Raw genomic sequence first — 22,207 nt, 5'->3', positions numbered from 1 at the left:
TTGTTTGAGTTAAAGGAAAAAGCATTGTGCCTACGAACAAAAATATTTTTTCCAGTAACAAAATGCTCTCTATTTGGATATTGGAAATATGCTTCTAAAAGTTCCTTTTGCTCAGTTTCAGGGATTAGTGGATACAATCTGGGCTGTACTGGTGTGGAAAATTGTGGCAGTGCAGGTTGGCCCATGCAGCAGGGGGAAAAATTTAATCTTTTTCGTAAGAGCTGTTGACGTAAGTGGTTGGGATGGTGAGATTGAAACAAGGCAAACAAGATTATTTGCAAGTACTGACTTATAATAGCAATATTTTCTATCAATCAGTCTTACTTTTTTTTTTCCTTTTTTTTTCTTTGCTAATGCTTTTCACTGCTTAGGAAATTTCCACAACTAGCCTTTTGACCATGTGTTGCTACTGTTTCAGTGTTCCTCTCTTTATGTAAATGGTGTGATCATGAAAGAATATTACTAATTGTTTTAATGATAGCTTAATCATTCCCATGCAAAGTCTCTAGTAATAAATAAGGGAGGAGAATTGTAGAAAAATGTATTAAATATATGTAATTATATTTGAATAATTGATTCATGTTTTTCCTTAGGCATCAGTGCATCTTCAAAGACAATTTTGTAACATTAGTTTCTGAGATTTTTCCTGTATGTCATTCTCTTTGTACATGTAACTCATTCCAAATGTAAGGTTTGTTTCTGTCTTCGTTTAAGGCAATGGCAAATCTGCACTTGTCTTTAATATGAGTAGGATCAGACCTTGCATGTTTTGAATTCTGTGTGCTGAGAGAACCTTGATTTACATATATGGGAAGGGCTCATAGAGATTGTGACTAGTTTTAAAAAAAGCCAAAAAATCCACAACCCTTACAGGCAAATATGTTGCATGCCTATTCGTGTCTGTCTAGGCTCTGAAAAACATGTTTTTCCAGGCTCTGGCTCTCAACAAGCTGAGAAATGATATATTTACGTTTGTATCAAGGTATATAGTGAAAGGATAAGGCCTTGTCTACATTAGAAAAATAAGTTGACATAATGTAGTTTGACTTACAGCCACCTTACTGCGTCCTCACCAGGAGCACTTCCACCAACCTAAGAGGAGCAGTGTGAGGAGCTGAGAACCTGGTCAGGCTTCTGGACTCCCAGTGGGCTCCCACCCCCCCGCACTCCCTGTTTCCCTCCGGGAGCCAGCTCTGGGCTTCTCCCCTCCCCATTCTCTATCAGGAGCTGGGGAAAGACACCCTAGGTTTTCCCCCTCCCTGTTCCCAGGAGGAAGCCGCCTGGGGCTTCTTGTCCCTGGGGAGTGGGGTCCAGCTGTCCTAGCTTCTCGCTCCCTACCGGGAACTGGCAGCCTTGTTTGTTTTCCAGCTGAGCTGCCTCAACAAGGCTGCCCTGGCTCCCTGCCAGAAGCAGGTGGAGAAGTGCCCGGGCTGTGAGCGGGGTCCAGCTGCTCAGCTCCATCCCAGTCTGGCTGTGAGTGGGACCCAGCTGCTTAGCTTGGCTTTCCAGAACGATGGTGAAATTGATAAGAATGATAGCCTACAGCCAATGTAAGGGAGATGCAGTGTCTACAGTTACACTGTATTGCCCTTACTAAGCCGACATAAGCCCTACACCTCTCGTCAAGGTGGTTTTATTTTGTTGGAAAAAAAGAGTTTTGTTGGTGTACGACAGAGAGATTGCAGTGTGTACACCAGCACTGTTTTATCGAAAAAAGCTGACTTTGGTCAACAAAACAGTCTGGTGTAGACCAGGCCTAAGAAAGATATATTGTTCTAGTCAGTGTTATGCCTTTATCTACTAGATGAAAAAGCCTTCTGTCTTCTGGTGTCTTCTCGCATTGCAGATACTTACAGCCTGTGATGAAATCACCACTGAACCTTTTTTTTTTTAAATTAAATAGATTGAGCTCTTTAAGTCTCACTGTATGGTGTGTTTTCCAGTCCTCAAATCATTCTTGTGGTTCTTCTCTGAACCCTCTATGATTTTTCAACATCCTTCTTAAAGTATGGACACCGGAACTAAACACAGTATTCCAGTAACAGACTAATTAGTACTGTAGTCAAAGGTCATATAATCTCCCTTTCTTACTCAATATTCACTTTTTTTATACATCCAAGGATTGCATTAGCGCTTTTGGCTACAGCTTCCCTCTGGCAGTTTATCTTCATTTGGTTGTCAGCCATAATTTCTAAGTTCTCTTCAGAGTCGCTGCTTTCCAAGATACAGTCACCTATCACATAAGTATGGCTTAGATTATTTGTTATAAGTTGTATGACCTTGGATCACCTGTAGTTAGATCTAAAGGAAGAAAACACCATGGAACAGAGGCACAGACTATGGCCAAACATTTTTCCTGATGCCTCGGTCAAAACAGCACATTTTTTAGCAAGTGCAGTTAAAAAATATGCTCTAGGTTCTCCCAAAGTGTGGAGACAAAAGAATAGTAGGCTCCTGGAAATCATTTACCTACTATTCTTTCAGGAACAAGAAATCAGGTTCCAGGAAAAAAAACAAAAAACCCTGAAACTGTAATATTGTGCGATATGTCTTCAGCAAAGCCACACTTGTCAGGCTAGGTTTCAAAACCTAAAATCAAACTTTTTGGACTTAATACCTTCAATCCCTTTTGGGGACTTTATGTCCCTCCCAATGTCATAGAGTGTAATTACCTTGAACAAGTGGATTTAGAGGTTACAGAAATCAATAATTCCACCTAGTTCCATCTAGTTCCATTCTGTGTAACTACTGTGCCTCTTAGGAGTTACTGGGGAGGAAAGGAGTTTTACTCCTATTGTTGCCAAATCTCCAAAAGAATGAAGAGGATAGTGAGAACATTGGCCCACTCTAGACATGTGAATATTGAACCAATTCATTTGAAAGCTGGAATTCAGAATAGTAACACTAAATCTCATTCCTTAAGTCCTCAGTATTGGTTCAGGCTCCATACCTCAAGGATGTATGTTTTAAATTCTGTTGTCTTGTCAATTACCTTGTTTCTAAGTTGGCATATAGAGATCCTGTATGCCTGCCTTTTGATATAAATTGCTTTTAATGGAAATCAAGAAAACTAAAAAGAAAGAAGCAAAGATGCAGCAAATTGGGTTTGTCAATATTAGTACATAAACATCTTCAGTCTAACGCTTGAGCTTTCAGTGCCTCTTCCATACAAAAGGGAAGCATTTTACACCTTGCCACAAAGTCCCTGCAGTTAACTGTCTGAATTTCATAACCTTGAGAGAGAGGTTTGAATGTTTCTTAGAAGTAGTTACTGGTAATTGTATTCCATCTGCTAGGCAGGTAAAATCTGGAGATTTTTCTCTGAACAGATGGCAAGCTGATTGACCTAACATCTGCTACCTTTCCCCATTGTATTGGACCTATCTCCTAATGCCCAAGAAAGGGTTTTCATGGTGCTGAGAACCTAGCATCTCCCCCTGAAAGTCAATGAGAGTTCCTAGGTGAAATATGTGCTTAAGAACTAAATGTCAAGCATCCATGATTTGAAATTTTACCAGAGTTTTTACCTAATATAGTCCATTAACTTAAATCTAAATCAGACTCAATTTGCCACTTTCTTCCCTAAAGTGTTGGGAGAATCTAAAGTTCATAGTTTAAATATGAAAAGAGCAATTAGCTCTTTTTCTGAAGGAAAAAAAGAAGTCCTGTAGTTTGTAACTTCTGGACTAAGTCCAAAGTTTAGATTCTTATCTGCTTGGACTGTCTTGATAAATAATATTTTATATGAAAACATGTTATGCTTTTTGAGATATGTAATCTCTGAGGGATTTAGGGTGCATTTGTATAAAGCCAGAACAATCTTTACAGCTTGCCTGAGAAATGTCCCTGTGGTGGATATTTTCAGAGCTGATATGTGAAGCACTCTCCATACATTCATATGGTATTCCAGAGATGTAGACTTTCGTTTGGTGGAGTGGTATTTAGTCTTCATTTAATTGGGTCATCTTCAGACCCACCATCTTTGTGAAAGGTCACTGCTGCTCAGCTCCCAAATTGTGGATCTGTGCCAGCAACAATTTTTAACAACTACAGTTACGGGTAAGTAACATGTCTCCCTTTTTCCTTTTTTGAAGTGATCATCTCTGAAAGTAATAACTAAGTGAACCTTTAATTTATTGATAAAGGATTGATAGGGGGTTGCTGAGACTGGAAATCGGAAGTTTACAGGTTCTGTTGGAGAAAGTCTCTGACCTTTGTTCTGCAGTTTTTATAAACTTTTTAGACTTAAGCATTGAAGGAGTTCTTTTTGCAAACTTTCTACGTAGAAAAGTTTGTATGGTTAGAACTAAACAGGACATATATATCACATTTGGATAACTTTTACCCATGTCTAGTGGGTGAAAGGATCAATAAAACACATTAACATGAGATATGATATAGCACTATAGGCTTGAATAAATATGCTTTTTACTAATTGTTAAATTGTAATTCACCCTGTGACTAGTGTGACATATATGTATGTGCTGTTAATTTGTTAAGAAATAGAGAAACTTAATTTTTCTGAATAAAAGTATTTTAGAACAAATATTGTAACAGCCTAATAATTGCACAGAAATGTGCACTGGGTAATTTAAAATTACCAAAAATACTTCAGATTCTTGTACAAATGTATTTTAAAAGATGGGCTTCCAAATTTCTGTAGGGTAGGTACATTTAAAGTTACTGGAACATATCAGAACAGAAGTAGAGCTTCATGCTTCTGGATTGAAGCACATTATAGTTTGAAGGACTTTCAGCAATTACATATTACTTTGTTTCATATGTCTAGAATAACAGTAATTTTTATGGTATGGAATTTGTTTATAAATATTTGTACTGTAACAGGAATCAGTTCATTCAGGTCAGGATGTCCTACAGGTATATTAATTTTACTGGGCTTACATCACTGAAGTCAGTAGGATTGCATCAGGAGCAAGCTGGGGTGGAGTATGACCCATTGTTCATTTTTATATGCATAATGTATTATGCAAAATTTATTTGAGGGATGGGAAAAAGTCTGAAGGTATCCTAGAAGTAGCCTTATACTCCATATATATGATGGAGAGCAAGATCCATTAAACTAAGGAAAGAGAAAATATCCCACTTAATATTCACACTGAGTTTTCCATTGTGATATTGAAGTGAAGAGGTGTGGAATGGGCAATATAGTGCCGGTCTCTAATAAGGACAACCTGGAGAATTAAAGTTCAGTCCATTTTTAAATTCAGTCCTTGGAAAGATAATGGAGAAAGATAATGGAGAAGCAATCAATTTGCAAACACATAGAAGATAATAAGATGATAATTAACAGTCAACATGGATTTGTAATCAAACCAACCTAATAACTTTCTCTGTCAGGTTAACAAGCCTTGTGGATGGGGGAATGCAGAAGATGTGGTATATCTTGACTTTAATAAGGCTTTTGATACTATCTTGCATGACCTTCTCATAAACAAAGTAGGGAAATAGGAGCCTAGATGGAGCTATTATGAGGTGGGTGCATAACTGATTAGAAAACTGTTCCCAGAGAGTAGGTTCAGTGGTTTGCAATCAAGCTGGAAAGGCATATTGAGTTGGGTCCTGCAGGGATCAGTCCTGGGTCTGATTCTGTTCAGTATCTTCATAAATGATTTAGGTGATGGCATAGAGAGAGTACTTATGAAGTTTGTGAACATTACCAAACTGGAAGGGATTACAAGGTGCTTTGGAGGATAAGATTAAAATTCAGAATGATCTGGGCAAACTGGAGAAATGGTCTGAAGTAAATATAATGAAATTCATTAAGGATAAATGCAAAGTACTCCACTTAGGAAGGAGCAATCAATTGCACTCATAGAAAATGGGAGTTGCCTGCCAAGTACGGAATACTGCGGAAAGGGATCTGTGGGCTATTGTGGATCACAAGCTAAATATGAGTCAACAGTGTAACACTATAAAAGCAAACATCATTCTGGGATGGATGAGCAGGAGTGTTGTAAGCAAGACACAAGAAGTAAATCTTCCACTCCACTCTGTGCTGATAAGGCTTCAGCTAAAGCACTGTGTCCAGTTCTGGGCACCACATTTCAGGAAAGATGTGGACAAATTTGAGGAAGTGCGGAGGAGAGCAAAAAAAAAAAAAAATTAAAGGTCTAGAAAACATCACTTGTAAGGAAAGATTGAAAAAAAATTGGGTTTGTTTAATCTGAGAAGAGAAGACCATAGGTTAGAGGTTTATTATAGGAGTGTGTGGGTAAGGTTCTGTGGCCTGTGTTGTGCAGGAAGTCAGACTAGATGATCATATTGGTCCCTTCTGACCTTAATGTCAATGAGCCTATAAGACTGAGGGGGGACATAAGTTTTCAAGTACATAAAAAGTTGTTACAAGAAGGAGAGTGAAAAAATATTCTCGTTAACCTCTGAAGATTAGGACAAAAAGTAGTGGGCTTAAATACAACAAGGGAGGTTTAGGTTAGACATTAGGAAAAACTTCCTAACTGTCAGGATAGTTAAGCACTGTAACAATTTGCCTAGGGAGGTTGTGGAATCTCTGTTACTGAACGTTTTTAAGAAAAGGTTAGATAAACACCTGTCATGAATAGTCTAGTTTAGTGGTCCCCATCTCCCCCTTACTACTGTCTGCCCTCCCACCCTGTTACCCCCCCCAGCCCCAGGGGCTGTGGCAGGCCCCTGCAGCCGGGGGCTGAGCTGGAAGCCAGGTGCCAGAGCCAAGATGGGAGCCGGGGGCAAGGCTGGAGAAGAGCTCAGGGCTAAGTGGGCTGGGTGGCAGTCCCTCTCTGCCCCCAGTGGGGTCTGGCCTGAGCTCTGCTGTTCCTCTCCTCCCAAATATTCCTCTGTGCCCCACTAGGGTACACATTGCAGTTTGGAGACCCTCTGATCTAGTTATTACATAGCCCTGCCTTGAGTTCAGAGGACTGGACTAGATGACCTCTCGAGGTCCCTTCAAGTCCTATGCTTCTATGAAGCTATGATTGGTAATTAGTTATAAATGGTCCAGAAATAAAATACCAGGTAGGTTGCAGATCTATATTAATTCACGTCCCATAGAAGTAGATGCATTATGTAAGCTCCTAACTGTCTCAAACAGGTGCTTCTAATCCCTATTCTCTTGACCACTATTCTCACAAATGTATTTTAAGATAACACAGAACCTGCAAAAAACAAAGTGGAATGGTTGGATGCTACTTCAGTTTTAGGACTAGTGCTGACTCTCAGAGCCAAGGCATTGTGATTATAAATTGTTTTTAAAAATTATCAAGTGCTTCGCTGCACCTTGAATATAACTAGGCTTGTCAGGATTCAATTTAAATGGTCAGTCAAAGGTAAACCTTGATTTCACCAGACACAGATATCCATCATTACCTGTTGCCCAGCACAGCCTGCCCTGCACCTAGTGCCTTCAGGGATCCTGATCCCTGCAGGCACAAGATGTGGGGAAGGCTGTGATCCTGGTGAGGCAGAGCAGAGACCCTGGCCAGAATTGTGAGGAGGAGAAGTCCATGACAAGGACTACAAGAAAGAGGATGAGACCCTGGCTTCAGGGTAGGTGATCCTGTTGTTAAATGGCTCTTGTTCTCTCCTGCTGGTGAATGAGTGAGCAGGTAATGACAATGGAGCTGCAGGGGGCTCCCTGCCCTGCACCGGGGCCAAAGGCAGCAGTGTGGTCTTCCCCCAGCCAGGGGCTTGTTCTCTTGGTCATCCTGGCTTTGCAGCCTTCCCCCATTTTACTTTGTGCCTGCAGGGATTGGGTGTCACGGGCCCTGTGGGGAACCCCCTGCAATACCCACTGTCACAGCCCCATTCACTCACTCACTCACTCATGGCTGGGAGCGTGGGAACCGTTTTGCAACAGGGTGGCCTCCCCTGCAGCTGTGACTTGCGCTCCTCACAGTCCTGTGCCCTGCCAAGATTGCAGCTTTCCCCACACCTTGCACCTGCAGAGATTGGATGTCAATAAAGAATTATTGTCTGATCCCTCCCCCCTTGATTTCCTCCAACTCTGAAAATTTAAATAGATTAAAAAATGTAAGTTAAGCCCCATGATTTCATTCAACTGAGAAAATTAAAATAAATAAAAATCAATATTATCCATCAAAATAACAAAAGCAAAAATCAAATTCTGTCAAGCCTAAATATAAAAGGTACACTGCTGGTCTAGCAAAAATATTTTATAACTGAGTAATTTATTGTAATTCTCAGTGGTTAAAATAAAAAGTTTAAGAGTATGACCAGCTTAACAGTAGTATTCTTGGTCTTAAATAAAAAGTGAATGTCGCAAGACAGAGAATCTCTCCTTGTCACTTTAGCAAAAATTTAGAGGAATTTACACTGTGTGAGTTGTATGAATAACCGTGCTAAAAGAAAATGGCTCAGTGAAAACCAGCAAGAGGTACGAACCACTGTAAGAAACTTTGTTTCATTCAGCATTGTGAAAATGCACGTCATGTAAAGTAGGTTGTACTTCAGCACTCTTTAAATGTATATATTCCCTGTGCATAAAGTACATAGCTTAATTGTTCATTGCTATATAATATACTTGCATACGTCTCAGCTATTTGTGAAAGTTTATGGCAAACCAACAAAAGCTAGGAAATTCAAAGTTTAGCCTTAACTGTCAAGGTCTTTTCTGGTTTCAAGGCCAGTTAATTGAGCTGAACTCTAGATCTCAATGAGAGACTAGATTCCTCTCCCGCCCTCCTGTGCCCCAATTCTCAGGCCTTGAAGCTTCATGAAGGCTCTGACACTAGTATCCCCTGCCAAGGAATGCAGGAGGAGAACCACTTCTTCTGTGCAATGGTGGATCCTCTGGTCTTTGCCTTCCCCATTCCTAAATATTGCCTACACTGAGCATTTCCAGCCTTAGAATCATTGTGCCACTGGGAGTGCATTGTGCCACTGGGAGCCGCTATATGTGCTATCCCCAAATCCTGCTTGTTCCTACACCTGACAACTGAATTGCATCAGTTCCTCTGTGCGAAGGCCTACAGAAGAGTTGGCAGAATTTATCCTTGTACATTTAATTATGCTGGGTTTTTTTTCAGTCATCTCGTAAGTTAAAAGGCCAAGGACCAAAATGGAATTCTCTTTCATGCAATATTAATGATGCACAGTTAAATTTTGCACTTTGATGTGCATGTGCAACTCCCATCTCTGTTTTAGATGCCGTGCCATTGGCAGAATGTAGCCCTTATTCTTTGAGTCATGTCTTATTTTTTAAATGCCACAACAAAATCTGGCAGTAATATTAAAATATCAGTTTACCTGGACACATTCCCACACACCTTGAGAGCTTGTATATTTGGGTGTCATGAACTCACTGCACTCTTCCTGCCTGCCTTCCTTTAATGAGCATAAAAGTATTGAAGTTGACAGTGTTTCTGCTTTTAATTAAGTAGGAATCTTGTCAAATTATGTATCCTGCCTGCTTGCAAATATGGGACAAGGTATGATAGTGGGGGTAGCATATGTGCAACTGAAACAAAGCCAGCCCCCTATGTTGTTTGTGTCATTCAGCTGAAAATCTGTGATTTTAGTAGTATTGTAAATACATCTGAGTATTATGAAGAGTCTGAGACTAACCAAGGTGCATGCATGCTCAGATCATGTTCACCATTAATTTACCACACACGAGTCCAGGGTTTGTTTGGGTTGCTTAACTAATAGTAGTAATTTAAAAATTCTTTCTTGTTCAGTCAGTGGGATGTTTCTCCGTGATCTGAGTGGAGTTGGAGGTGAAGACGTATGACCCTGCTTTAATGTGTTTATTTTGGAAAGCTTATTTTCCGTTGTTCTCATCCGAATGAAATATCTTTTTGATTTATTTCTGTTGTTTTTTTTAGTGGTTAGGATGATATCTCTTTTTATACCTAAATTATGATGATGAAGTTGTAAATTACTTCAAGGTATTGTACCATACTTTAACATTCATATTAATATTCACTTGCTGTGGAGTGCTCTTCCTTGGCATCAAAGCTTTTATTTGTACTGAACCTGACTAAATGCATTATTAAAGAGATTCCCCAGCACACTTAAAATCTTTTTGACCTTTTCCATAACTTTTTCTTTCCCTTGGGGAAATTCAAATTTGAATCTTCCCAATTGTTACCATACTCCTTTTAGATGGTTAGCTTCACCCATTACGGAATTACATTCCCAAACTAACCCTTCTCTTTTTCTATTTATTGTCCATTCCACAATCAAAGTTGCTTATGCAATAGCAGAGCGGACATACATTAATCCGTGACATGGCAACTTGCAAGATTCAACAAATATTAGTCAATTTGTTTTTCTGTTTGTTTACTTATTTTGCAGATAACTTCAGTGTTCAACAAATCATCTTTATGTGTACTTGTTACCTCAGTTTCACCCCTCACTCTAGTATTCCTAATCTTGATTGATTAGATACCTTTCTAATAGGCTTAGGGCCAAATTCTATTTTAGGGCATGGGAACACAGTAACCATTGAGTTAAATGGGAATATGTGCAAATACAATCTTTATGCCACACTACATCATTACAGTAGGAGCTAGTGTCATCGCCTACCACTAAGGTTGCCCAGCACTTCCTATTATAAAAATAGTATATGATCATGTAATTAAAGGCTATATTGTAATGCATACAGACAAGGGAGCCAAAATAAGGTTGCACGGGCAACTTTAAATCCGGCATTTCCTAACCTTTGAGTGCTTGATTTTGCAACCTTAATAAAGTTCTTTTGATGTAGTGTTATGTGTGTGTGATTTTGTATATCATTGATATATTTCATATGCATTTATATATGCTCAGCAGTATCTAGATATAAAAGCATCAGCCAGCATAATGGTAGAATATCATATTTTGAACTCTAAATTTGGCAAAAATTAAACAGTGTGTTTGATCTTCAAATCCATATGTGGAATCTCTATAGTAACAGAAGTCATCCTGCATCATCTAACAAGTTTTACTATTTTCCAATATATCTTTTATCTTTTTTTCACCTTTAGTGCTTTCAATGGTAGGCAGTTTGAGTTGCTTGCTGCTGAAATGGGGAGCAGTATTTCCCTCCCCAATAATTGAAGTTTAACAAAAGTATTTGAGAAAGAAAAACTTGTTTTTTAGGTATAATCATATATAGCAGTAGTTTCAGAAAGCAAAACCACAGTAAGAAATCAATATAAAATCAAGGTGAACAAAGAGAGAAATTTGAAAGTTTTTCAGTATACAATAAAGAGAGATGCTCAGAAATCTTTCAAAACTTGCAGAAATATATTTCTTTATTTCTGTCATGTGCCCTTATTTTTTTTTATTTTGCAGTAACACTCATAATATGCTAAGAACTGTATCAGTGAGCACATGCATGTGTGTAAAATCAGACACAGTAACTGCATCGGAAGAGCTAGCAGTCTAGAAATGACAAAAATTTTTGATGGGTATGAGAAAGTATGCAGATAATATGCTTTAACCTTATTGCTGGCCAGTGTTCAGCAGAAGTAATTTTTTAAAGCTTTTTGTTGTGAGGCGCAGTTTTGTGTTATAAAATACATTTTTCTTTACTATTGTCATCTTATTATATAAAATCTTTATGGAAGTCAGCACTGATCTGAAAACTGAACCTTCTCATCTGAACAAGTCAACAACAATATCCCCAGGTCATTTTCAATGGTAGTTGTCTAAAGTTAAGCACCAAAACTCATAATCAGGCACCTAAACAAATAGCCTGATTTTCATAGGTATGGAACACCTCCAGCTCCCATTTGATCTTAACATAATTTCAATAAAAAGTCTATAAGCTTGTGGTTTTCTTTTGTAGAAAAGCTTGTGATGTTTTTTGTAATGTAAACCAACAATTACATGTAATGGGAAAACAATAAGATAAATGTATAACCAGTAGGAACTAGGTAATGTATTTTGAGATGGAACACTTAATTTTGTTTAATGTGGTGGTGTAGAGCACAGCTGGGAATAATAGTCAGTTTTTATATCTTTTTTTTATGCCATTTCATGAGGGATCATAAAAGTATTCAAAAATTTGGAAAATCCAGGCATGAACTGATATATGTGAATGTGTGTATGTGTGTGCATGCACTCTCAAAGCTTTGAGACTTCCAGACCTTTTAGACTTTGTATATTGTTAATGTATACTGTTAGAAACCAATCTGTCTCTGTGTATTTGAGGGAAAAGATTGGAAGAAAATTATCTGCTTGTCATGTAGATACAATTATTTTTTGTCAATTTTAGTGTTTTACTTTAAATAAAAATAATACAAAATGCATATCTTTCCAACCCTGAGAAAGAAACTGACAGAATATTAATAAATTACTTTTTTAATGTAGTTGATAGATATTTTCAGTAGCTTGCATTACATGCTTGCTTAAGTGTGCTGAAATCTTTGAGATCTTGGTACTCCCTAGCCAACTGCTGCCCTGAAACTTTCCCAATTTCAATTTTGTAATGTTTCTGTAGCAAGTACCGTATGTTTAAAACATTAAAATTTTCAATTTTTTAAAATTAGATAAATCAGATAAGTATGATTCCAGAGATGTGGAAAGATTGCAGCAAGATGATAATTGGGTTGAAAATTATTTAATTTGGCGTCATGACATTGTGGATGATACATTGAAGATGATTGATGAAAGCTTTCAGTGGAGGAAAGAATATACAGTCAACGGTAAGATGTCATTTACTACTAATTAATATGGTGATGATATATGTCAGTTTCTTAATGAAGAAAATCTAAGGCCCTATATACAGTTTCATTAAGCACCTATGCAAATAGCAGTATAAATTCTTCTTTGTCAAGTTGTCATATAAGTCACTAATTGTGCTTTATAATTTGGTGTGGATATGGCTAGATTGTGGGCAATGGAGCCATGCAATAGCCTAATGGGCCTAAGATAATTTGAAGGGGTTGGGGAGTTTGCTGAACTTCAATTCTTTGCATGTTCCTCAGGTGCAAACCTCTACAGGAATAAAGTTCTCCCTCTCTGGTCTGAAAATTATTGAGGGAGGAGGTGGTCCACAGCTGAGAAGACACATGTCCTGCAGGCATCATAAGCTAATAATTCATTATCTCCTCTACTACTGAGAGGAAAGCAGAATCTTTCCAGATCAGTAAAACTAATTAAACCAGTGAAAATCTGTCATTGCGGAATTACTGTATTGTCTACAGGCTCCAATCAAAACAGGGTCCCATTGTGCTTTGTGCTGTATAAATGCAGAAAAAGACAGCCCCTTCTCCAAACAATGTACAATCTAAATTAAGAAAAGTTGCAACAAGTGGGTGTAACAGAGAGAGAATGCAGGATGGAAGACAATGCTAACAAAATATTTGTACCTCCTTTTTTCCTCCTGCCGTCTATATCTAGTTTGTGTTCCTCTCTCTTCCCAAATAGATGTTAACCTTTCATAGTCTATTTTAAAGAGAAAAAGATATTAAAGTTTGCAGATGGGTTTATTCTTCTATTTTACAATTCATTTATCTCACATGTGAAGCTGATTTTTAATATCAGGTTTCTCATTCTGTTTTAAGATTAAATGGTATTTTGTAGTGACTTTTATTAAACAGCAAATATAAGGATATCTAATACCAGTTTGCTAAAATAAACATTCTGTTTGCTACGCAGACTTGTCTGAATCCATCCTTCCAAAATGGTTATTTGAAAATGGTGCTCTTTACCTGCATGGGTATGATAAAGAGGGCTACAAGTTATGTAAGTTACATGCACTTTTATATTTTCAGTTATGTATTAGTATTTTAAATATAACATATGTACACACACACACTTTCATATTGGAGGTTGATAAAATCTGGAAGCAGTTGCTTATCAGGAGCTACCTTTATGGAAAGATATGAGGAAATCTTCAATGGATATCCAACAAATAGATTGGCAAATAGTTATAGTGCATTTTTCATCTAGTATTATTAATACTGTCAGCCATGCTTGTTGAGTCCAAGAGTCTTTTACTAGAGAGGAAAAATCTTTAGTGTTCATATTTTGTAGCTTGAAATTCAGCTTTCTCATTGTAGCTTTCATGATACCAAAAAGCTCATTGTTAAGGTTCAATTTTCCTTCATAAACTACATCCCATCCCAGCTTTGTAATACAGTTTTAAAATGTTCAATTAAAATGCAATATTTCTCTCTCTTCTGCTGCGAATATATAGCCATCATGAGCCTTGTCTACAGTTTTCTCAGTTAATCCTTCAGTTTCCTTGATGATCTTTCCAGGTTAATTTTGACAGCCCAGAGAACTGTGTTCGGCATATAGCAAATCCCTTGGTTACCAGCTGCATGCAGGCCCAAGAACACTTAAAGTAGTATCCACTAGGTCTCAGTTTTGCCTGCCTCCTCCTGCCTCCCCCTCACCAGTCTCATCAAAGGTAGCAGCAGTTAGAGTTGTCAACTGCCCCTCCTTGACCCCACTTGCTTTCAGTTTCCTCAGCTTGTTTTAAAATAATAAAATAGGGAAGGGGAGCAAGTGGGCGGGGAGAGAAATCAATTGGTCATGCTTAATTATGTTAGCTTATCCCAGTTTGACTTTTTTCAGTGGGTATGTGTGAGGTCCCTTTTTGTCTCGTATTATTTCCGGGGTTCTCACAATGAATTTTTGGTGGCCTCAGAATGCAGCCACCAACTCTTGCTGGGTGGCCATTCTGACAATGTTTCCTAAAATACTTAATTAGCTTTAGGAAAAACAAATAAATATGCACACATACATGTCCAGATCATTGTAATTTATATATATATAGGGATTTTTTTGCAGACGCAATAATAAAAATAATGTACTGTTGTCTCTCTTCTTTACTGGACCTAAACAGAATAAAAACACAATAAGGTGTTGTTTCTTTAACTTCATTGGTTGCTTTTTTTTAATAGACTTGCTAGCTAGTAAATCTGCTTCTGTGAAAAGTGATATTTGTATGTTTAATAACACTTTTCACAGCAGCAGACTTGCTACTTAGCTGCCAGGCTGTGAAAAGTGATACTAACAAACATACAAATATAACTTTTCACAGGAGGCTTACTCAGCCCTGGGAACAAATTAAGCCCTGAATGGGGAGATGTGTAGGGAAGCTGCAGGGGCTAGGGGCAATGAGAGGGCTGAGGGGCTAGAGGTGGCAGTGGGGGCCAGGGATAGTGGGGGTGGGAGGTGAGACGGGGGTCAAAATCCAAAACCCTGTGACCGGGGACCGGAGCCCAGTAACCAAAGCCCAGGAGCGGATGACAGAGGGGAGGCCAAGAGCAATGGGTGGTGGGTTGAGGTTGGGGGCCGAAGCCTAGTGGCTGGTTCCCACATCTGGAGCCCCAGGATCTGGTGCATGCTGTCCTGTGGCAGGGGACTGGAGCCCTGCGACTGTGTGGCCAAAGCTTGGGGTGGGGGCCGGGGCAACGAGGGATGGGAGTGAGCTGGGGCTGGGGTCGCAGCCCAAAGCCCCATTGTTGGAGCCCAGAGCCAGAACCCACGGCCATGCAGACGGAGTCCGGGACCAGAGGAGGTAGTAGGAACCAGAGGTGCTGTAGGGTGGGTGGTGAGCCTGAGGTGGAGCCCAAAGCTTCATGGATGGGGGATGGAGCCTGCCATCACACTGCTGGAGCCTACTGCCCGCCATCCCAGGCCTGAGCCCCACCACCCCTTGGAAGGTGGAGAACTCACACTGGCTGCCTGATCCTCCAGAGTTTGTAGTTCTAGGACCAGAGAGGGTCAGGGCCCAATCCCTGCTGGCAGCCCTAGGTGGGAGGGACCACTGCTTTGCATCTCTCCCTCCACTATCACTGCCCTGGAGGTAGTGGCCACATTTGAGAAATGCTGTATTATTGTATATTTGGCAATGGTTTTCTATCTATTTATATTAATATTATATTAGTATCTTTGCAGTGGAAAAAGATAGAGACTTAATTTAAATGAAAATATAGACATTTCAAAATATTGTAGAATATAGCAGAAAATACGGTGAGACCTGATTAAGAATTGCAGATGAGCCTCTCTTGTCTTCCCTCTCCCATGTGTGTGGGAACCTTTTGCAGTGTCAGTTCATTTCAGAAGAGTGTGTGTGTGTCTTTGTAAATGTCTACTTCGTCTTTTTGTTCCTACCAGGGTTCCCTAATGAAATCACAGTGAGAAAATTCAGTATTGCCACAGGAGGTGGGATTTTTATTGTTGTGTCTCTCCCATAGCATGTTACCCACCCCATAGGTATCCACTGAGCATGCTCAGAAATTACTTTGTAGTTACTTAAACTTTATTTTCCCCCAAATCAAATATAGTCACTAGGTCTTAGTAAGAGTTCTAAGGCAGATTGATTTAAATCAAGGTGATTTAAATCAGCAGTTAAATCATCAAGTGGAAAGCATTGATTTTAATTGTCCATTATAATCAACTTTTCCATTTATACTTCAGTTATTTTTGTAAAGAAAGGTGCATCCTCATTGACTGATAAAATCATAACATGTTGATTCACAGCTAAATAAACAAACACTAGATTTGGTGCGCCTTTTTGCTACCTAAGAGAGTACCCTATAACTATGTACATTTATTTAAGCAATTATATAGCTTAATATTTTCAGATTCTTATTAATTGTACCATTTCTGTATATTAGAAAATGAATGATATATTGCTTATTTACTAGATAATTAATTTTTTGCTCAATGATTTGTGTCAAGTTGCATTAAAAATGGTAGCTAAAATTTAATTAAACACACAACAGTATATTCACTTCTTATTTAAATGTGTTAAGATATTATACGTTTAAACCTTAATATATTTTGTTTTACATTCAAATTTCATTTTAAACAGGTCTATTTTCAAAAAGAAACTTATTGTAATTTAAATAAAATTTAAAAAATCCAATTTAAATTAAAAATACAGATTTTTATCCACCCTGAACAGTTCTATCCATGCCAAGCTGCAAATAAGAAATTTTCATAGACTCTCAGAAGATTAGGGTTGGAAGAGACCTCAGGAGGTCATCTAGTCCAACCCCCTGCTCAAAGCAGGATCAACCCCAACTAAACCATCCCAGCCAGAGCTTTCTCAAACTGCACCTTAAAAACCTCTAAGGATGGAGATTCCACCACCTCCGTAGGTAATCCATTCCAGGGCTTCACCACCGTCCTAGTGAAAAAGTTTTTCCTAATATCCAACCTAGACCTCCCCCACTGCAGTTTTGGTAGTTTGCTTCAGAGGAATGAGCCAAGTTTGGGAGTCAGGAAGTCCCAAGTTCTAATTTTGACACTTGCATTGAGTGTATGTTCTTGAGAAAATCACTCCACCTTTCTTAAATTGCTTCATCTTTGTTTGTTAAATGTGTATAATAGCTTATCCACCTACTTCATAGGGGATCTGTGGGGATTAATTAAATAGAGCCTAATCATTCAGTGAACTTTACATGGTGGACACTTAAACCGTCACAGAGCTCATTACAGGATTAGTGACATATAGTTACTATAAACTGCAATATAAATGCTTAAGAACATAAGAACAGCCATACTGTTCAACAGACCAACTACCCCAGTATCCTGTCTTCCACCAGTGTCCGATACCAGGTACTTCAGAGGGAATGAACAGAACAGGTAATCCCCAAGTGATGCTTAGCTTTATTATTAATATATCCCTGTTCACAAGTGTTTTTAGAATCTTTTTACAATGGGAATAATGGTCTTGGAAGAGATGAGTGATTTGTTGTGATTTTGTGGATTTCCCCCCTCCTTTCCCAGAAGTAAAAGACAGGGGTAGAAATGTTGTTTGAATAATAATAATATCCCCCTCAGGGGCCATGCATGGAAGATTTTAACACTAAGTATGAATGTTTCAGAAAGTTACAAATTTGTTAAAATGGAAGTTAGACTAGACAATGTCTTGCAACCTTAACAATAGCTACTGTATACAGAGTCTGGTAAAATTAATTTTTAGAGTCTGTATGATTTCAGACTTTATTCAGTAAAACAAATCATATGGTAGATGCAGATTTTGTATAGAAGCATTTGTGGATGGGGGTAGGAGGGAGTGTGTGAGAGAGATTTGTTATTCACTGTACTGTAGCATTCAGTTATAGTTCTTATTATAATATTTTATTTTTCCTTTTGTTCTTATTCTGTACCTTGAGTTTTGTATTAAAACACCAGCCTCAAAAAGAGCATTATTTTGCCACTGTTTCTGTAAGAGCAGGTGTGAAATAGTTGCAAATATAGGAACTGTACATACATTTATCAAGGAGCTAGTTGATTTCATAAGAGACCACTTACACTTACCACTAATAAGATTCTGGTGTTCTGATAAATTATTCATTTTTTAAAATAATATATATTTTATTAAATAATCAATATATGTATGCTTTCTTTGTAGTCTGGTTCAGGGTGAAGCTTCATATGAAGGATCCTAAATTGCAGTTTGAAAAAAAGAAGTTTGTAGCCTTTTGGTTAGAGCATTATGCCAGAAGAGAGCATGGGAAGCCTTTAACAGTGGTGTTTGACATGGCTGAAACTGGAGTCAGTCACATAGTAAGCATTTTAATTATGATTTCTGTTTAGACTGTTTATAGATTAATCAAGGCACTTGTGTCCTATGCAGCACATTAGACCTGAATTGTACAACAAAGGCTCTAGACCTAAGCAGCACTGCCCCTCAAGATCTCTTCTCCTAACTGTCCCATTCTTCCCGGCACCCAGGAAGTCATGACAGCTGGCTTTTAGGCAGCTAAGGCTTTTTGTTCTGCATTTTCTCTTCCTCTTTTGAACTGTGACAGAGGTTACTGGGAGGAGGCAGAGACAGGTACCACAGTCACATTTAACAGCAACTGTCTACCTGATTATACTCTGACTCAATATCTGCCATTGCATCCAAAAATGCCAAATTAGTATGTTAGCTTGATATTTTTTTCCTTCAGTGGAGTTGCACCCACTTACAACAATTGTGAATTTGATTCATAAAGCCTGCCTCTAGTTACTGACATTGGTCTGTAACTTTCAATAGCTCCAAATTCACAAAATTATATTTACTAAAGGAGAGGGATAAAACACACTTACTTAATGTTGAGCCTCTATTTGTAGTATAGGAAGGTGGCAAAGTGTAGATGTTGGGGTTTTTTGTAATTTGTTTATTACCGTGATCTAAAGCTTCAAGTCAATAATGTGTTCTGCATTATACTAAAATAACTATCCATTTCAAGAGGAAAATCATGAATTTCATTAGAAGTTTTTTCATTTTAAAAGGTTGTTCTGAGATAATGTGTATTTCCAAAAAATTCTTCAGGATTTTAATTTGTAAAGCTACAATGACTATTTATAAATGATATTTCTTCTCTTGTGTCCTCTGCATATTCCCACACATGGGATGTGACAGCTCGGGCAGCCTAGATGTTTCTGGAACCTTCTCAGAGCAGTAGCATTAGAGAGCTCACGTGTCCATCCTACCCTTCCCCTCAGCATTCCTGAACTTTCCAAGAAGGCGTTGCTCCTTGCTGCCTCAGTTCCTTCCAACACAGCAGCAGACGGATGTGAACCCACAGTTCCCTTCCAGAACAAAATTCAGTGCCTTTAGTGATAGGGCTGGTTTACATTACACAGTTAGGTCGACATAAGGCAGCTTACATCGACCCAATTATGTCAGTGTACACATTACAGCTTTGCTCCCATTCACGTAAGTGCCCTACTACACCGACATCATAACTCCACCTCTACGAGAGGCGTAAGACTTATGTTGGTGTAGTTGGGCAACACAGTATCTGTGTAGACAATGCATTACTTACATTGGCTGTTGGCTGGCTTGTCAGTTTCATGGCAGGAGCCGTGAAATTGATAAAAAAGTTGGCAGCTAGAGCCCAGCTGCCGCCTGCTTGCCTGGAGAGCTGGGCAGCTGGACCCCGCTCCCAGCTGGGAGACGGGCTCCGTTGTCAAAGTTATGGCTCCGAGCTATGCTGCCATACTGTTGTGGCTGTAAGTAAACCTATATTATTTATATAGGTTGACTTACATTTCTAATGTAGACATTCCCATAGTTTTACTATTACATATAGTTAGGATCTGTTATAAGATAAGTTTAGATTGTTAGTTTAGGATAAATTTGTGTTATAGTTAGATCTTCTAGTCCGACTACTGGTTACATGCAGATCCATATATGAAAAGATTAGGTTTTAAAATGTGCACGTCACTTGCAGTGGCCTCCATGGCATCAGATGCTTGCACTCGATGCCTAGCATGCCAGAGTGAGTGTTGCTCTCCTTTAAGATGTATGATCTGCTGCACCTTTATCCCATGAACAAGAAAGAAATGTCAGAATAAGCTGCAAGTCTGACTATTACAAGTAGCTCTGATGGCAAATCTTGTCTATTATGACTCTGCTAAAGGTCTGAGACGAAGAAGAGGAGGCCATTGTCAACTCAAGACACTTCTAGATCTGAGCAGAAAACAGTTCAGCGTGAGACATCAAGCTCCTGATCTAAAGCGATCATGTTGATACCAAAATCAGGAAATCTAACATCTAGGTACTTACTACCTCTGGTGTTGGCCTCTGACATAAGAGCCAAATCACGTGAACATTTCAGATATGAATACCTCTGTTCCATTGCATGTGACAAAGCCACTTGCTGGAGATTCTTTAGATCTCTTGGAGCAGGATCAGATCTAATGCAACAAGAGTAAATGGGCAAAAAGTCTCCTGAGAGCTTCTTCCTTGCATGAGAGGGTTCCGTCAGATCTGAAGAAGCTTTTGGAACCATTGTCAGTTTGTTTGGGTCCTTTGGTCATGATTGTGATGCAAGTGCATATGAAGGAGGGAAAGAAGAGGAAGGTTCCTATGAGTCACCCTCTTCTTCACCTATACAGAACACTCTCCTACTGTAGTGCTGGACTTTTATCTGAAGAGGAAGCTGCCTCTTGTACAAATGGAGTATCAGCAGCTAGATCCAGAGTTTGATTCTTCTCCTGATGAGAATGTTAATATAGCTGCAGCTTCTCCTGGATAGAATGGTGTCTATGTTAAAGCTCTTCTAAGTTACCTTAGAGGAGACTTCTCACCCAGTCTTTGATATTCTCAACTCTAATTTTCAGTAAAGTCTCTATCCCGATTTTAGATGGTCACCGGCAACCAGCAAGATCTATTTGGTATAATCTTGCTTCTTGTCAACTGCTCTCAAAAATGCTGAAAAGGATTATCAAATTCCACATGAAAGATTCTCTTGCTTACATACCCTTCTTCCTTGTAATTCATTGGTAGTAGTTGCAGTGACCAAAAGGTCAAGAAGTGGACATTTGCATTCTACAGCCTCTGACAGGGAAGGCAGGAATTTGGACTCAGTGATAAGGAAAATGATTTCTTCTTTCTTTACCCTCAGGATAAGAGTAGCAAATTACCAGGTAGTGATATTGCGGTATCAGTGCCACTTACGGAGCAAAATGTTGATGTTTGCAAAGACATTTCCTGAAGACTAATATAATATAGCAATTACATCAATACAGATGGATGGACAGTAGCATAACAGTATTCTTTGATGTTTTTTACTAGGTCATAAGAATAATTGTGATAGCCATCACATCATCATGATCTTCTACTCTCCCGCCAAAGACAAAATCTAAAATAGAGTATCTATTTTGAAGGAGGTGAACTGTTTAATAATAGGGAAGATAAAATTTTAGAGAAAATGAAGGATACAGTATCTACAGCCAAGATCAGTGTCTCTCTTTCAGTTTTAAAGGAAGAATTCTTCAAGTGCTTGCTCATGTCCATTCCATGTCAGGTGTGCATGCACCAGTGCTGGAGATTTTTCTCTCAGCGGTATCTGTACAGCTGGCTCTAGCGCCCTCTCGAGTCACACACATACGTGCCGATATAAGTGGCACCACCAGTCCACCTACCCTCAGTTCCTTCTCACCGCCTGTGATAATGATGAAACGTCCTCTTGCTTTAGCAAGCTCCTCTAACCCAGTGGTTTTTTTCTTGTAGTAGTAGTGTACATAGTTAAAAGTTAGTTAGTTTAGCTCTTGGTTTACCAGTTATATCATTGATACAACCCCAGGGATGGGGCATGCCCCGGTCCCTGGGCATCAAGCCTTGCGCGTCGTGCGGGAAGCCTATGCCAGTGAATGACCCACACTAGAGCTGCCTGAAGTTCCTGGGACAGTATCATGTGCGAGATAAGTGCAGGATCTGTAAAGATCAGACCTCACACTAAAAAAGAAAGGGACATCAGACTGAGAGCACTTCGGAGTTGGCTCTTAGACAGGCCTCTGCGTC

At 39.0% G+C, this 22,207-nt stretch overlaps 1 protein-coding gene across 2 annotated transcripts in view; it reads left to right on the top strand.

Annotated features, from left to right (window-relative positions):
• MOSPD2 (motile sperm domain containing 2) overlaps positions 1-22,207 on the top strand; it is an 84,019-nt gene that overhangs the window by 5,943 nt on the left and 55,869 nt on the right. For both annotated transcript variants that reach the window (XM_067566116.1, XM_067566117.1), the window contains exons 3-5: positions 12,492-12,647; positions 13,603-13,689; positions 18,323-18,477. In XM_067566116.1, coding sequence (XP_067422217.1) covers positions 12,492-12,647; positions 13,603-13,689; positions 18,323-18,477 — 398 coding nt within the window. The remainder of the gene's footprint in view (positions 1-12,491; positions 12,648-13,602; positions 13,690-18,322; positions 18,478-22,207) is intronic.

This window comes from Emydura macquarii, unplaced genomic scaffold, assembly GCF_026122565.2.
Source record: "Emydura macquarii macquarii isolate MOO-44397 ecotype Brisbane River unplaced genomic scaffold, CSIRO-AGI_Emac_v2 contig_2734, whole genome shotgun sequence".
Lineage (NCBI taxonomy): Eukaryota > Metazoa > Chordata > Testudines > Chelidae > Emydura > Emydura macquarii.
Note: the sequence above shows the minus strand (reverse complement) of the source record. Positions and strands in the feature narration are given on the sequence as shown.